The sequence below is a fragment of the Propithecus coquereli genome, unplaced genomic scaffold (assembly GCF_000956105.1).
Source record: "Propithecus coquereli isolate 6110/MARCELLA unplaced genomic scaffold, Pcoq_1.0 Scaffold77, whole genome shotgun sequence".
In the NCBI taxonomy this organism is placed as follows: Eukaryota; Metazoa; Chordata; class Mammalia; order Primates; family Indriidae; genus Propithecus; species Propithecus coquereli.
In genome coordinates this window covers 2,109,698-2,126,254 of record NW_012153840.1, presented here as the reverse complement: position 1 = coordinate 2,126,254, position 16,557 = coordinate 2,109,698, and the positions used below count along the sequence as shown (strand labels likewise).

The following is a 16,557-nucleotide window of genomic DNA, read 5'->3' as shown; positions in this document are numbered from 1 at the left end:
TGCAGCCACGGTTCAATCCAAACCGGGGTTCCGGCTCACCAGGTCCACCTTCTTCACACCCCTGGCAGCCCTCACTGAGAATGCCAGCCTTTAACATCGAATCGTCTCCATGGCAACCGGCTGGGTGTCACGGACACAGGATTACGACTTCACGGCGTGGGGATTCCAGAGAAGGGGTTGGAGGGGGCGCGCCCCCCAGCCCCTGACCCAAACACGAACTGCGGACGGGGAACCCCTCTTCCGTCCTGCCCCGGGCCCCAGCCCGACCTCTCCCGCCCAGCTGCCACATAGGGGACGAAGGTGGGGAGGGCTTCTTACGGGCCCCCCAGCCTTACGCGGGGAGACGACGCGGGCTGGGAGACGACGGTGGAGGGACATCAGGCGCGGGCGCGGGGGGCGGGGCGCGGGGCGGGCGGTCCCCGCCGGGGACACAAGTCCCGCCCTCGGGGGCGGCGCCTGGCGCCGGGGAGTGTCAGGAAGAGGAAGAGCGCGGCCGGCGGCGGTGCGCGGCGCGGCGAGCAGGGGCCGGGCCGAGGCGAGCTCCGCGCGGGCCACCATGGCCACGGACGAGCTGGCCACCAAGCTGAGCCGGCGGCTGCAGATGGAGGGCGAGGGCGGCGGCGAGGCCGCGGAGCAGCCCGGGCTGAACGGGGCGGCGGCGGCCGGGGCGCCCGACGAGGCGGCCGAGGCGCTGGGCAGCGCGGACGGCGAGCTGAGCGCCAAGCTGCTGCGGCGCGCCGACCTCAACCAGGGCATCGGCGAGCCCCAGTCGCCCAGCCGCCGCGTCTTCAACCCCTACACCGAGTTCAAGGAGTTCTCCAGGAAGCAGATCAAGGACATGGAGAAGATGTTCAAGCAGTGAGTGCCCGCCCGCCCCGCGACCCGGCCTCGGGCCCCGAACCCCCAGCCCCGGATCCCGCGCCGCCCTGGGGCCCCCGCCGCCACCCAGCGCCCCCGAACCCCGACACAGCGGCCACTTTCAGATCGAGAGCCGCCACCCCACCGCACATAAGGGTCTGCGGCGCCCAGTACCCCATAGGCGCGCACGTGGAGGGGGGACCCCAAGACTCCTTCCAGATAACCACCAGCCCCCGCGAGTCCCCCCCCACCACACGAATGGGTCCCGGGACCCGTGCCCTGTTGGTGACCCTTCCCCACCACCCCACAGCCGCACACACTGACATTGAGGACCCAGCGGCTTCTCTTTTCCCCAACCCAGTTCCTGGCGTTCCCCACCCCCACCCCAACACACCGTGGTCAAAGACACTCACCCCTGGTGCCTCTCCAGGGTGACCACTCCCTGCGCCCCATGCCAATCACATTTCTTTCAGTGCGGTCTTTTTGTTTTCTCTGCTTATCTCAGTTCCCCCTGAAGATGGGTCCTGGGCAGGGACCCCCCCCCCTCTAGTTATTCAGCATCTGAATAGCAAACGGGGGGGGGGGGCAAATACTGGCCCCTTCCACCCTTACCCTCCACCAGGGCCCAAAGCCTTGACCCACAGTGGTCTCCCTAGGGAGGGACCCGTTTGTCCCTGTCCCCCACTCTGCAGGCATGTAAACCCCTCCACACTCACCCCGTCATCCTTGCAGGGCTGAGTCCCCTCTGCCCTTAGAAGTCCAGCCTCCTCCTCCTCCTGTCCAGACCACCCCCTGCACCCAGCACCTTTGCAGCCACTGCTCCCTGCATTCTGTCAGAGGCCCATCTCCTCCCACTGTGGGACCCCTGGTGCTCCACACACACTCCAGCCAGAAGGGCCCCTCCCTCTGACTTGCCCAGTTACTCCCACCCCTGCCCTCTGTTCCCTATGATTCCACACACTGTGCCCTCAGGGCTCAGACAGGCCCTCCCCTCCAAAAAGAAACAAACTTACTATCTCTGTGGAGCCACTAGGGAGAGAGGGCTGCAGCTCCCCTTCTGATCCACCCCTGGGTCCCACCCTGTTGGCATTCACTCTCCCAGCCATGCTTGTGCCAGGGGGTGGTGAAGGTGCCCAGTCGCCTCCCTTTGGTACCCTTCCCCACCTCCTTTTCGCCACCCCCCTGCCTGCCCCAGCTCCTGGAGAGGGAGCAGCCCAGAGGTGCTGGTCTGGGGTGGATCGGAAGGAGACAGAACCATCCTGAGGCTGAATCTTGGGTCGGGGATTTGGGGGTTCCGGCCCCTTGGGCCCGGGCGGCCCGGGGCGGGGGGGGGGTTTCCCCAGGGCGGGGTTCCCTTTGGTTGGCCGGGAGTTCGGGGGCTTGCGGGGGGTGTCAGTCTCAGCCACACACAGCTGTCAGTGCCCAGGCCTCAAGCAGGAAGCCCAGGAAGGGGCGTTTTGCAACCCCACAGCTTGAGAAAGCCTCTGGCCCGCTTCTCGCCACTTGCTGCAGCTTCTGCATTTGGCCCCGATGCAGGGGAAGAGATTGTTAGTTCCCAGCCTGAGGTGGCTGGGGAGCCCCACGCTCTCCCAGGGGTCAGTCCCTGCCCTAACCGGCCTCTGGACCTCTGCGTAGAAGCCCCAGGTCCCTGAGGAGCCCACCTCTTTGACTGCAGGGTCTTGGTGGAAGTTCTTTCACACTTTCCTCCCAGCCAAATCCTGACCAGGTTGGCAGAGCAGGATTCCCAAGATTCCGGGAAGAATGGCTGGAAAGCCCCCTGGGCGGAGGGGCAGGTGTGGATCACTGTCTGGAACTTCCTTGTAGAGTCTGTCCTGTGGGCGGGTGCAGAGGTGACTCTAACAGGACAGAGATCCCTGTGTTGACAGTGCTGAGGCACTGAGGAGCTTATCACATCCTCCCGCAGCCCATGACATAGCCTCTTCCTCACCGTCGTGCAGACAGGAGTCCCAGGCACAGAGAAGTTAAGTAACTTGCCAAAACCATGCAGCTAGAAAATGATAAAGTCAGGATTCGAACTCAGGTCTGTGACTCCAAAACCCATGTTTTTCCCCTCTAGGTTTCCCGTCAGAAAACACACTCCAACACCCCCTTCCGTGTTCATGGTGGACTTTCCACCTTGCGTACCCACCACCAGCCCCACTTTCTTCTTTGCCCCAGAGCCCTCCTTCTCGTGGGCTTCCATCCCTACCTGCCCCGCCCAACACACACCCCAAAAGGTAGAGCTGTTTCAGGAGAACCAGACACCCCAGAGCAGGACCTGGGAGGCTGAGTTTGGTTGGATGGGGCGCGGATAGGGAGCGGGCTGTGTGTGCGAGGCAGGCTCGCTTGACGCAGGCTGGTTTTGGTGCGAGTGTGACAAGGGGTACCTGGATGGAGAATGGGGGGAGCCGAACCCTCCGGCCACCTCTTGGCACCAGGACTGCTTGCTGGGGTGTTGGGGGGTTGGGGGTTGGGACACAGTGGGCCAGGAAGCTGGACCTCTAGGGAAGGAAGTGCCGCCCGCCGGGGGCCTGGGTGAGGGTGAAAAGCTGCAGATTTTGTATTCAAGGAAACAAGGCTTTACTGTGCCAGCGGCCCGGCCCCACCAGTCCCGGCTGTGCACAGCCAACAGACCGGCTCTCGTGGAGGACAAAACCCCCTTCTGCTTCCGCTGCCGCAGTGGGGCTGTAGCCTCCTGGGTCCAAGCAGGGCCGGGGGATCACAGCCAGGGCTCTGTCTGTTGAGATCCAGATCGAGATCGGAGGGCGGGGAGGAGGGAGCCTGCCGCCCTGGGAAGCCGCTCAGCAGAGCAGAGTGCAGGACACCGGGAGGCCAGACAGAGAACTGAGAGCTGGCCTTTCCTTGGCGGCCAGGAAGCTGGGCATCCGCCCTAGCCTGCTGGCCCTCCCTGGGCCTCAGTTTGCCCTTCTGTAAAAGGGGCAGGCTGTATCTGAGGATTCCCAGAGGTCTTTTGGCTCTGGCCTTATGTCTGAGGGGTCCTGAGCCCTTCTGGATGTCAGAACTGCCTTCCAGGGTCTTTGGTGCATCCATTCAGTGTTGACTCAGCACCAGGGATGGAGGGAGGGTAGACCAGCTCTCTGCCATCACCGACCTAACACTCACAGCTGTGCAGTTCCTCCTGGGAGAGACCTTGCGGCTGCCCATTTTACAGAAGAGGAAACCAGGACCCAGAAAGAGGTAGTGACTTGCTCAGGGTCACAGGGAGGTTCTCAGTAGCCCAGCCAGAGCATCCTTGTGCAGTGGAGACAGTGGTGCCTGCTTCTCAGGTGGGGCTCAGAGGCGGTGACGTGCGTAGCATTCTGGCCCAGTGCTGGGCACAGGAGGCACCGTGTCATGGAGCCCAGACTCGGCGCGCCCTCCTCACACCACCTCGCTGCGTCCATCACCTCTGAGCTCCTGCCCTGCTCTCACCCTCTCTGCCCGTCCATCCAGGGCTGTCTCTGGAGCCCTCCAGTCGACAGGGGCCGTGGGATGGCCCCAGAGGGTCTCAAGGGTGCACCCCCACCCCCCGGGGCTGACAACAGCCTAGGTGGGGCTCTGGAGGGTTTTGTAAGCTGAGACCTGCCGGAAAGGTAGGCAGCCTGGAATCTGAGGAAGATGCCCTAGTTCCTGTCTTGCCCAGCCTTGCCAGCCCGTCCCCACCCTCATCCCCAGCCACGTTATCTTGTGACCTTGGTGTCTGGGAGGCAGGCTCTTGGCTTCACAAGCTCCTGAGGCCTCCCGCCCTCCCCTTCCTTCCTTTCCACCTGCTCTGCCCCCAGGGTATCTCTCAGACCCCTGTCACTCAGGGCGCCTCTTCCAGGAGTCCTTCCCAGAAGCAGTCTGGCAGGGCCTCGGGAGTCTGCAGCCTTGGGTTTGAATCCCAGCTGTGGGCCCTGGAGCAAGTCACGGGAACCTTCTGGGCCTCTGTTCCCCACCCTGGAGTGGGGATGCTAGTAGGACCCACCCCACAGAGTCGTAAAGGGCTTAGCCCCGTGCTTGTCACAGAGTGGTTACTAAGTTACTGTTGCCACCATCATCCCAGGCTCAATATACACCGTCTCCTGGCCCCTAGCGGGGCCCTCGCAGTGGTCGTCGGGGATGGAAGTGGGCCCACAGAAGCCACTGGCTGCCTCCACGTACCCCCAGTGGAGCTTCCGGGCCTTCCAGGCTGGCACCAACCCTTTGCTTTGGGCTAGAGTGACAGGACCCAGTGCGAGAACCCTCCTGTCCTGCTGAACAGCCGCTCTGACAGCTGCATGTGGCTTTGCGAATGACAGGAAGGGAGACACGAATTCATTATCCCCAGTGATGCCGAAGGCAGGTGGCAGAAGAAAGGGAAGCGCAAACAGCGGCTCTGGAAGGTGGCGAGGCTGGGAGGCCAGAATGCCACTGCCCAGCTGGGTGACTCTCGGCAGGGTACTCACCCTGGGGCTAGAGAAACTCCCTGGGGTGAAGGTCTGAGGATTTGGCTTGGAAAGCCCTGAACCTTTGTAAACAGCCATGCTGGTGTCTGTTCTGTGGGCGGTTCACGTGACGGATGATGTTTTTGAAAAACATTAAGATCCACTCGTGATCGTTCCTCCAACAGATGTTTTAAGTTTCTGCTTCGTGCAAGTTCAGAGAATTGAATGAAGAATCAAGTTCCTGCCCTTAAGAGGCTTAAAGTCTCGTGTAGAGCAGTGACGTGTAGAGGGTTGGGTGGAGAGGGTGGGCCCCCGGACCTGGCAACAGAGGTTCCTTTCTTTACTTCCACCATGAGGACTGAAAGCGCTCGGGACACTGTGCCGTCGCGCTGTCCGCGGCCAGCCCCCTGCCTCTGTGCCCCCTCCTCGTTAAATGGAGCCACCAGTTCCAGCTGTTCCTGAGGGAGCCTACGTGTATTATTAGGGAATTGAATTTAATCCTCACACCAGCACCGCGAGGTGGTTGCTATCATTATCCCATTTGACAGATGAGGAAACTGAGGCTCAAGGAGGTTGAGTCACTTGTCCAAGGTTATAAGTGGCAGTGGTGGGATTAGAACCAAGTCTTCCCGCAGAGAGTCCTGGAGGCCAAGAGAAGACTGTGTTTATGGTTGGGGGACGGGGGCCTCCCAGAGCCTTAGGAGGAAACATCCCAGGAGAGGTGGGGAGGTTGGGAGGTTGGGTTCTTCGCCTGCTGCGGCCAAGAGCCTGGGCTTTGGGGGGGTGCGGATACCCCGCAGCCCTGGGGAGGGCATTTCCCGACCTCAGTCCTCACTTTCTGTTCCTCCTGCCTCACCTCTGCAGGGCTGTCTGAGTCACCTCCCCTCCCCCACTCGGACTTTTGGTTCCTCTTTGGCCCTCGGCTTCCTAAGAGTCCAGGCTCAGGGACGCAGGGCCCTGCTGCCTCGGGGGAGGTCAGAGGCCCTTTCTGCAAGGCCAGCCCAGGCCGCAGAGGCAGAGTCACTTTGCAGCCTCAGCAGGGACAGTCTCCACATCCTCTAGCAGCTGAGTCCCTCTGACTGACGAGCAGCCTTCTGCTTGGCTAACTTCCGCTTTTCAAGGACAGCAGAGAAGCAGGTTCAGTGCCGGACAGGCGTGTCTAGACACACCTGGGAGCCGGGGCCCTTCCTAGCACGTGGCCGCTCGTCTGACTGAGAGAGCCAGTGTCGCTGCCCCATTCCAGGCACGCTGCCTCCTGTTCGGTCCTTTCTTAACGTCCTGCAAGATCATCAGCACCCATTTTACAGATAAGGAGAGCGGGTCGCGGAAGGTTTACGTGACTTGTCCAAAGTCGCATAGCTAGTGGGGACAGAGGCAGGATTTGAACCTGGGTCTGTCTGGCTCCGAGTCCCCTGTACCCTTACAGTGGCCCGTGCATCAGCAGAAGGTGTTAGAAATGCAGATGCTCAGGCCCCACCCCAGACGGTGACGTTTTAGACGCACTGGGCCACCCCACGGCCGTCTCCTGCCACTTGCCGGAGGTTGACTCCAGGCGGGTTACTTGGTCTGAGCTGTAAGGGGCTAAGATGAATGGAGTAAAGATTAAGTTAGATTGTGAACACCGGCTTGTATTAGGCATTCAATAAGTGTTCTTTATAATCCCTCCCTAACAACGACGATTGCTAAGGGCAAGAAGGGAAGGACGCAGGGCAGGGGAGCCCGTGGGAGATGCTGCAGGTGGAGGGAGATGCCCCCGGCAGCCGGGGCTAAGCGCGAGGTGTTGAACTTGAGGTTAGGATCGTCCCCGAGCCCTGACAGCCCCCAGCACCACATGATCCCCCGGCTCACCAAAGAGCCACGGGGAGCCCTGAGCACCACACACTTGTCACACTTGTGTTCTCCGCCCCCTACAGACACACTTGGCTGCCACAGGGCCCAGATAAGTGTGAGATCCCACGGATAGGGCTGGAGGAAGTGGTGGTACGGGCCTTCCCCTTGTGAGTCAGGCATCTGGGGTGGGGGCGTGCAGGAACTGGCACGGCTGAGTCCAAAGCCGGGTGGGCCTGGGGGGCTCGGGAGCCTGTAAACACCACCCTGTCCAGCTGTCTGTCCTCCTGGGCCCCCACATGCCCAGAGGGGCCGTCAGCAAAGGCCTGGGGTAGGAGTCAGAGACAGAACTGGGGTCCCCTGTGCTCCCACCCTGCCCTGGGTGGTGGCTGTAATGACTCTGCTTCCTTCTGCCATCAGACTGCACAGCACAGCTTCGGGTAGGAGTGGGGACATGCACAGAGCAGCTTCCTAATAGTTCCAAAGCAAAGATGGGCTGCCTTAGGGAAGCAGTGAGCTTCTTGTCCTCAGAGGTGTTCAAGACACCAAACAGAATTGCATCAGAATTTGACCCTCACAAAGGGCTGAACGAGATGACCTCCAATATCCCTCTCAACCCTGAAGTTCTCTGATACGTCCTGACAGGCATCGGGGGACACAGCACAGTCATTAAGAGCGCACGTTTCCGATCAGGCCTGGTTCAGATCCCAGCAACACCCTTGTCACCTATGACCTGGGCCGAGTCACGGCCTCTCTGAGCCTCGTTCTCCTCATCTGTTCAGTAGGGATGTTTGCACCTGCTTTGCGGATTTCTTGTGAGGATCTGATGCAAAACACTTGGCGTAGTGCCTGGCACATAGTAGGTGCTCAGCGAAGAGTAATTAGTAATGATAATATTGTTAGGAATCGGGGACAGGCCCTGGCTGCAAGGCCCGGCCACTGATACTGCACGCTGTTGGAGCCACCACTGCCTGCCCGCCCCCACAGTCCTGGTTCTCAGAGCTGGGGGTGGGGAAGAGCCAGCTGGGTGGGACTGTGCTCAGCCCTGGTGGCAGCCGGCTGCTCCACTTTCAAGGGGGGAATGGGAGGGGATTTTGTCACCAGCATCCAGGGCGGCAGCTGCTGAGCCCTCCCTGGTGAGAACTATTCAGGGGGAGGCGGGTAGGAATGTGGGCACGGTGCCAGAGCCTGCAACCTCCCTCCCGTGCTGGAGAAGAGTGCTGAGCTCCCAGCCCATGCGCTTTGCTGCTGGTCCTGCCAAACGGAATTGGCCTTACCAGGGAGGCCCCAGGCAGGTCTCCCAGCCCAGCCTCCCCCATTCCTGCAAGCTTGAGAATGTGGGCCCCTCCTTGGGAGCAGGAAGAAGAGGGAGGAATATTGGGATCCTGCATTTCACCAGCTGTGTGACCCTGGGCTGGTCACTGCCCACTCTGGGCCCCAATTTCCCTACATAATATGAAACACGTAGACCAGGGTATCTAGCTGGATCTTACGGGCTGAGCTCTCTGTCCTGAATCCTCTGAGCCTCCCGCAACCTCAGTTCCAGCTCAGAGAGAGGGCTGGTGGTGGGAGGGCCTCCCCAGCCAGGCAGATGCCTGTTTGCAGCCATCTTAGAACTTCTCCCCTGTGCTGCCAGACATTCCCCTACTTCTGGCACAGTGACAGCCTCCCCTTGTCACTTCCCCCCCGCAGAGGAGGGAAAGCTTTGAATCAGGCCCAGTAGAGGAGAAGTGGGACTTCAGAGGAGGGGGATGCTGGAGGGACCCCTGAATCATCTTGCCCACCTCTGCCTCCCGGCCGGGCCACCACAAGGCTTTCCTCTGAGCCCTGTCCCGTCAGGACTGGAGCCTGAGTCCTAGTATTAGCACCATTTTATCTTGTGTCCGTAAAGTACTCAGCATAGCATCTGGCACACAAAAACTTCTCCATATAATAGCTGCTATTACTGCTATCATGAAATTAACAGCTTTTATGCACCTGCTCTATATTAGGCATTTTATATCTGTAATCTCATTTACTTTTTTTTTGAGACAGAGTCTCACTGTGTTGCCCCAGCTAGAGTGCCATGGCATCATCCTAGCTCACTGCAACCTCAAACTCCTGGGCTCAAGCGATCCTCCTGCCTCAGCCTCCCAAGTAGCTGGGACTACAGGCATGTGCCACCATGCCCGGCTTATTTTTTCTATATATTTTTAGTTGTCCGATTAATTTCTATTTTTAGGAGAGACGGGGTCTCGCTTTTGCTCAGGCTGGTCTCGAACTCCTGAGCTCAAACAATCCGCCCGCCTCGGCCTCCCAGAGAGCTAGGATTACAGGCGTGAGCCACCGCGCCCGGCCCTCATTTACTCTTTAATAATCTTAAAGGTAGATATTAATGATATATTAAGTGGTTATTGTTATGATACTTAGCGTGTATTAAGTGCTTACTGTGGGCCGGGGTCTGTGCTAAGGGTCTGCTTGTATCGACTCTTTTAATCCTCGCCTCGGTCCTGAGATGAGTTCTTCGACCTCCACGATGTAGATGGGGAAACTGAGGTTCACGGTGTAGGTGACTTGCCCAGGTTCACCCAGCCAGCAGGTGGCAGGGCTGGGGTTTGGACCCAGGTCAGTCTCGGCAGAATTGATGTCAGCACAAACCTTCGAGGCCATCTTCAATCAGGTCAACCCCGGAAACTGCTGCCCCCCTGCCTCAGACCGTGTCAGAGCCCAGGGCACACGGCAGATATCCGCTCCCTGGGAGTCTTGTGGGAACAGCCCCTGCAAGGACGCCTCTGGGAGCCCCACCTCCTACCCCAGCACCTGGCCGCTCCCAGCGCTCTGTCACCTCCCCTTGGTGATGAATTCCTTGGCACTGTGGCCAGCCCCTGCATTGCCCCCCGGGGGCCAGAGCCTGCCTGGGATGGAGCCCAGCGCCCGTAATTGATTGCTACAGGCAGTGGTTCAAACCGCGGTTGAGCTGTGGCCCAGCCAGGCCGGGGAGCTGCCAGAGCCGGCGGGATCCAGAGCCCAAGTTTCTGTCCAAGTTTGGATACTTTCTCTGCACTTCCTCTGAAACTGAGCTGCCCCCGGCTTCGAGAGTAACCTGTCCACTTGAGCAGTAAATAAAGCGGTGGTTCAGAGAGGCAGGCGGGATGGCAGAGGGCACAGGGCATGGGGACCACCAGGCTGGGATCTGAACCCTCCTTCCGTAATCCGGACTAGCCAGGGTTGCTGAGCACGGGTTGTAAGGAGAAAGTGCCTGGTGCATATTGGGAGTTTAGTAAAGGTAATTAAATCTCATTTTCGTGGTGGCAGCTGCCATTTATGGAGCTAGCTTTGTGTGCCCAGCACTTTGCTAAGCAGTCACCCGGCCCCTCTACCACCCAGCAAGCAGGCTCCAGAGATGGGCCCTTCCAGGTGGAGGCAGAACTGTGGGAGCTCCAGCCTGCCTGCCCCTCCGAGTCCCACACCCTCTAACCCCCAGCCGTGGCCACTGCCCAGAGGGACAGCTGGCTCGTCTACCCTAAGCCCAGCCCTCGCCCCGTGATGGCATAGAAGCCCTCAGGACCCTGCGTTCCCTCCGGGGTGCTCAAGACCCACCCTTCCTGTGCCTCGTGGCTTCCAACCACTGACTCACTTGCTCGCGAACTATTTATACCCCTCGCACAAATGCTCCCCTCAGCGCTCCAGGCAGACGTCTGTGTTCTGCCGAAGCCCAGGACACGTGGGGGAGGGGCTGGGCACAGAGCAAATGTGTGGGTTTATGAGCCCGACAGACCCAGGGTGGAAGCCCAACTCCTTCCTTACGGCTGTGTGACCTTGGACAGGTCGCTTAACCTCTCTGGGCCTCCGTTGTGAAATAAGGTTATTATGAGGATTAAGTAAAATAAAATTCCTGGCACAAGGACAGATTTCAGTAAGCGGTTGCTATTGGATGTTCAAAGTACGCATAGCTAGAGAAGGGCAAAGGGCACTGGAAGAAGGAACAGGAATGAAATGTGTGTTCGTGTAGCGTCTCAAATCCCCAGGACATAGGTTTCTGGAACTCAACCCCTGTGTGCCATACTGCTGTCAACAACACTGTCATTCAGCCAGCTGGAGGCCTTGGGGACTGCACAAGGCTTCTTTAGGTGCAGAAAAACCCGTTTTACCAACCCTGAGACCGCTGGCCCCAGCTGGCCCCAGCTGCCCCAGGACGCAGGCGGGGCGCTGTGGTTACCCTGATAAAGAAGGCCCCGCCCGCCAAGCCATGTGCTCCAGCCACCAGTGGCAGCTCCCAGTCAGGGGATGGGCCTGGAGGCCAGTCAAGAGGGACATTTAGACCCTGCCCCCCAGCCTGTCCCTGACTCTGCCCGGCCATGGGTGGCTGAAGAAAGAACTTCCGTGTGCAGGGCAGAGGCTTGTTATCAGCTGCCCAGCTGGCTCTCCGCCACTCCCTGTAGGCACCCCGCTCGCTGTTCCCTGAACACACCCCAGGCCTCCCCCGCGACCTCTGCCCCTGCTTTCCGCCTCCTTCCTGGACGTGCACTCAACAAAGGCAGCGACCCTGTCTCAGACGGCCCTTCGTTCATTCGTGTATTATTTAGTCACGCGATGCTTTTTGAGTATCTACTATGTGCTTCTTGCTCTCCCCTGCCGGTACCTAGCATAAGCTGGGGGCATGGAGTAGACACCCAGGGTGGAGGGTGCTGAGTGAGAAGAGGCACTTTCTGCACGGAAGGAGGCTGCCTTCCGTGTCCACGTCGCACCCACTGTCCCCGCGCTTCTCAACTGCGAATGCTTTTGCCCCCAGGAGACATTTGGTGATGTCTGGGAGACATTTCTGGCTGTCACTGTCAGGAGGGACGCTTCTCTAAACATCCTGCCATGCACAGGACATCCCCCCGCCCTCCCCAACACAGCGAGGAATTATCCTGTCCAGATGTTAATAGTCCGAGGCTGAGAAACCCTGCCCTTGCCTGCAAGGCTCTGCCACCCAGGGTGGGCCTGAGATGTCCCCCAAGTGCCCGTGGAGACGCTGGTATACCAGCCTGTCCTGGAGATGGTCAGTGCGTGCTGACCGCCGGGCCAGGTCCACCCCCTGGTGTTGTGAATTCCTTCTCGCTGCTCGTGCGCATCACAGTCAGTACGGGAAGGCTGTGGTTTCAGCGTCCTTGTGTGCAGGCTTGCCCAAAAGTTACCACCGTTCAACATGCAGGGGGCTGCCAGGCCACGTGATGAGTTCCCCATCATCAGAGGGAACCAAGCAGGGGCAGAGCCATGTATCAGAACTCTGTCTGGGCTGAGGTCCCCTCCAGCTGTGACAGGAATGACATGGCTGGTGGGAGAGGCCCTCTGAGCCCCCGGGCTCCTTGCACTCAGGCTGTAGCCTCTCCGTCTGGTCAGGTACAAGGTGTGCCAAGATGTCCTTAGGCCTCTCTCTCTGCACCCACAGGTATGATGCCGGGCGGGACGGCTTCATCGACCTGATGGAGCTAAAGCTCATGATGGAGAAACTTGGGGCCCCCCAGACCCACCTGGGCCTGAAAAACATGATCAAGGAGGTGGACGAGGACTTTGACAGCAAGCTCAGCTTCCGGGAGGTGAGCCCCACCCCCAGCCCCCTCCCCATCAGGGGCTACACCTGAGGACGTGATGGCCAGGGAAAGACTCACCCCCCTTTGTCATTGAACGACACTGTCATTGAACAGCCAGCTGTGACTGGCTGGTGCCTGGCTGAGCGAGGCTGCAGAGGGCCTCGCAGAGGAGGCTCTGGGGCGCACGGAAGGGGCCCCAAGGGTCCTGGAGCACAGAGGGGCAGACACCAAAGAGGGAACTGACACACTGCTGTCTTTCGGGGGAAGAGGGGTGGCAGGCACAGTGCTGGTGACTTCAGGCTCGGGATGTCACTCTAACAGGAGCTGTGCACAGGCCTGTTCTGGGGTGAGGAAGAGGAGGCTGAAGGCCCAACAGCAGTGGTGTTGGGCCCTGGGAGAGCGAGCAGGAAGGAGGCAGGGAAGGAGAGAGGTGGCAGGGGCCAGTGGAGGGGACGAGTGGCTGGGAGGGAGGTTTGGGCAGTGCAGGGTAACAGTTTGGAGTCAGAGGACACAGGTTCAAGTCCTTCTGGTACTTTCTGGCTCCAAGGCCTTGGGCAAATCCTTTACTGCCTCTGAGGCTTCCTCATTCTGCAAAACGGACTCAATCCTAGTAGCTTTAGGACTCAATAAATGGAGCACACAGCAGATTTGGGAGCAGTGGGAGAGAAGGAAGAGAGGTAGGGAGGTTGCAGCCGTGTTGGCGGGAGTTGGGTGTGGAAGGAGCAGGGCCGCGGTATCCCAGGATCCTGGGCAGGCAGGAGCTGAGTCACCTGACCTCCCATTACGCAGATGGGCAAGCGGAGGTCCCGAGAGGGACAGGCATAGGAGCACGACGGGGAGAGCAGCTCTCTGGCTCCCTGTCCCTTTCTCCAGGGGGGCGGCCTGAGGCTGGCCTCGTCTGTGGCCAGGGACTTGGGCTCCCTCCCCTCCCCCCTCAACCATGTGCCTCTCCCCTGCAGTTCCTCCTGATCTTCCGCAAGGCAGCGGCTGGCGAGCTGCAGGAGGACAGCGGGCTCTGCGTGCTGGCCCGCCTCTCCGAGATCGATGTCTCCAGTGAGGGCGTCAAGGGGGCCAAGAGCTTCTTCGAGGCCAAGGTGAGGGGCCCGAGGGGTGCCCTGACCCCAGCTCAAGGACAGGGGACTCCGGGTCGGCTCGAGGGTTAACGCATCCCCTTCTTGTCCCTGCTGAGGCTGCAGATGGGTGGGAGCTGATACCTGCTGGGCTGGGCAAGGCCCGCAGCACCCCTGGCTTCTGTCCCCTCCGTTCCAGGCTGTGAGCCTTCCCAGACGCCCCTTTCTCACCTGCCAGAGGGGTAGGTGAGGGGTGTGTACTCTTGAAGAGGAGACAGGGACATGTTGACACACCGAGTGCTACCCCAAAGGACTGGCCCTAAGGAGGGAGGGCCGGGAGAGAGCAGCGCAGGCCCCGAAACAGCACGGGCTCCCCAGGGCCCCTCGGAGACACTGTCCCTGCCAGCCCCAGCCTGGAGGAAGCACGGGGGGCCCTGAGGCCACCTGCATGCACGACACCCTCCCCTTTCAGGACATGCTTAGGTGGAGGGGACAAGTATGGTCTAGTGGCTCCTGGGTCCTGCCTACCCAGGGCACCCACCTTTCCTCGTTTCTCCCACTTTCCATGTTGAGCTAAGCATATTCCTTCCAGAGGCCGCCTCTGCCTCCCTGTGGCCTTCCACGCGTTGATGGCACATGTCAGGGTTCCTCAGTGGAACGGGGTGTGCGGCCGGGCTCCCCAGATGGGAAACAGGATACAGCCAGCAGCAGCAGCAGGAGCCCCATTTGCAGGACACCGGCTCTGCTCAGCCACGGACAAGGAGTCCCTGAGGTCAGGGGTATGGGCGCCAGGTTCTGAGTGGAGACGCTGAGCCTCTGAGAGGTGGAGGAAGTGCCCGGCCCAGGCAGAGCTGTGTGCGTTGCCTGGCGGGACAAGCGTGGGCCTGAAGGGACCCCAGAGAGAGCAGCCTTAGCACAGGGACCCCCGTCAGCCCTGACCCCACCCCAACGCCCTGGCAGGTCCAGGCCATCAGCGAGTCCAGCCGCTTCGAGGAGGAGATCAGGGCGGAGCAGGAGGAGCGGAAGAAGCAGGCGGAGGAGCTGAAGCAGCGGAAGGCCGCCTTCAAGGAGCTGCAGTCCACCTTCAAGTAGCGGCGCTGCGGCCGCGTCTACCTCGGCTGGTGCCGGTCCGGGGCAAGGGCGGGCGTGCGGGGGCTGAGCCTGAGTCCTCGCCCTGTCTCGCAGGACCACTACTAAAAACCTGAACATCCTGTGAACGGGGCCAGTTGAGGCGTCCCCCAGAGGTGGCCTGGCTGCTCCCCGCTCCCTCCCACTGTCCCTGAGGCCGCGACACCAGCGCCGGCTCCCTGCCTGGCCCTCCCTGGCAATCCCCACGGCTGTCCCCGCCGGCTGCCCTGCTGCCTGCTCCCGTGCTGCTCCGGGCCCAGCTCCGGGGCCCTGGACCCTCCCTGCCCTGTGGGTCCACCCTCCACACACCCCCTCCGCCGTGCCCAGGGGCCACCTGCCCTCAGCCAGCGGCTGCACTGCTGCCGGGGCCCTCAGAGATGAAAGGGTCGTGGCCACCCCATGGAGCGGGACACAAGGGGGCCCCCACCCCAGGACCTCCAGGACCTTCCTCCTGCCTCTGCCTCTATCTGCTAGAATGGGGGGGCTGTTTTGGTGAAGGGACCACCCCATGCTGACATGGAGACCCCAGGTCTCTGGGGCCCAGCCAGGCAAGGTGAGGGCAGCTGTGCCGATCTACCTCACGGGCCCACCCTCTGCCGGGCATGCCATGGGATTGTGGGCAAGGAACACTCTGGGGGGCAGAGGCACCTTCCCTAGCACCGCCCCCCAGAACGCCCTGAGGGTCGCAGGGAGCCCTGCGGAGAGTAGGGTGGGAGGAGGACTCGGCGCCTTCGTAGGGAAGGAAACCAGCGCTTCGTGTCGATTGTCCTGGAAGCACCGAGAAGTGCTTCGAGCGTGTTTGCATGCACCAGGCGGTGGCGGGGCCCTGCTCAGCCCTCTCACGCCTGCCCTCCCCAAGCGATGTCCACCGCCTTGTCACCAGCGACGGGACCTGCCTGCCATGCCCACCCCGAGGTGGCATGGGGACCCCAGCCCCCCGTGCCACAGGCCCGGTTCTGCCGCAGCGCCCCGTGTGCTTGCTCACGTGTGTGTGTCCGTCGCTGTGTCGTGAAGCCGTGACCGTCGCCCAGTCCGAACAAGTGCACGGCCCTCGAGGCCACAGTTATGCAACTTTCAGTGTGTGTCATAACAGCGTCACTGCTTTTTAAACTCAATAACTCTTTATTTTAGTAAAACGCCCCGGGAGTCCGTGGAGCTCTGTTGGACTTGCAGAGGTTTTATTTTTTTGGCCTTAGAATCTGCAGAATTGAGGAGGGACTGAGCCCGGCGCAGCCTTGGCCCTGGGCTGTGTTTGCCTTAGCGGATATGTTTATACAGATGGATATAAAATTTTCTTTTCCTTTTGGCTTTTTGCTTTTTATTTTTTTCCTCCCTTCTCACCCCCCCCCCAAAAAAAAAGCTACTTCTTCATTCGGTGGTACGATTATTTTTTTTAACTAAAATAAGATAAAATTCTATATTCCTATGTGTGTGTGGTTCTTGATGGTTAGTGGGGCAGAGGAGGGACTGGGGAAGGAGGGGACAGGGACAGGGCCATCTGGGTGCTGGGACAGTCGTGTCAGAGCCTGGGAGAAGCGCAGGTGACCCATATGCTGTCACCAGGCGCTAGTCTTAGTGCTCTGCTTAGATTAGCTCATTTAAATCCTCACGATGAGCTTATGGGGGGTGATATTTTTATTCCTCTTTTGCAGATAGGAACGGGGAAGCCTGGACAGCCTCCCAGAGGCACACAGGCGCGTAGGGTGGCAGGAT

General features: G+C 60.4%; 1 protein-coding gene across 1 annotated transcript; it reads left to right on the top strand.

The window, feature by feature from the left end:
- Positions 1–462: 462 nt before the first annotated feature.
- EFHD2 (EF-hand domain family, member D2) lies at positions 463–14,925 on the top strand. The gene is made up of 4 exons (XM_012662652.1): positions 463–858; positions 12,505–12,652; positions 13,606–13,740; positions 14,677–14,925. The coding sequence occupies exons 1-4, from the start codon at positions 557–559 to the stop codon at positions 14,806–14,808; spliced, it is 717 nt and encodes a 238-aa protein (XP_012518106.1). The 5' UTR covers positions 463–556; the 3' UTR covers positions 14,809–14,925.
- The last annotated feature ends 1,632 nt before the right edge of the window (positions 14,926–16,557 follow it).

Excerpts from the sequence above, each read along its gene's own strand:
- EFHD2 (XM_012662652.1), top strand. The coding sequence starts at position 557 with ATGGCCACGGACGAGCTGGCCACCAAGCTGAGCCGGCGGCTGCAGATG. Across the intron at positions 859-12,504 it reads ATGGAGAAGATGTTCAAGCA|GTATGATGCCGGGCGGGACG; the intron begins GTGAGTGCCCGC and ends CTGCACCCACAG. Across the intron at positions 12,653-13,605 it reads GCAAGCTCAGCTTCCGGGAG|TTCCTCCTGATCTTCCGCAA; the intron begins GTGAGCCCCACC and ends TCTCCCCTGCAG.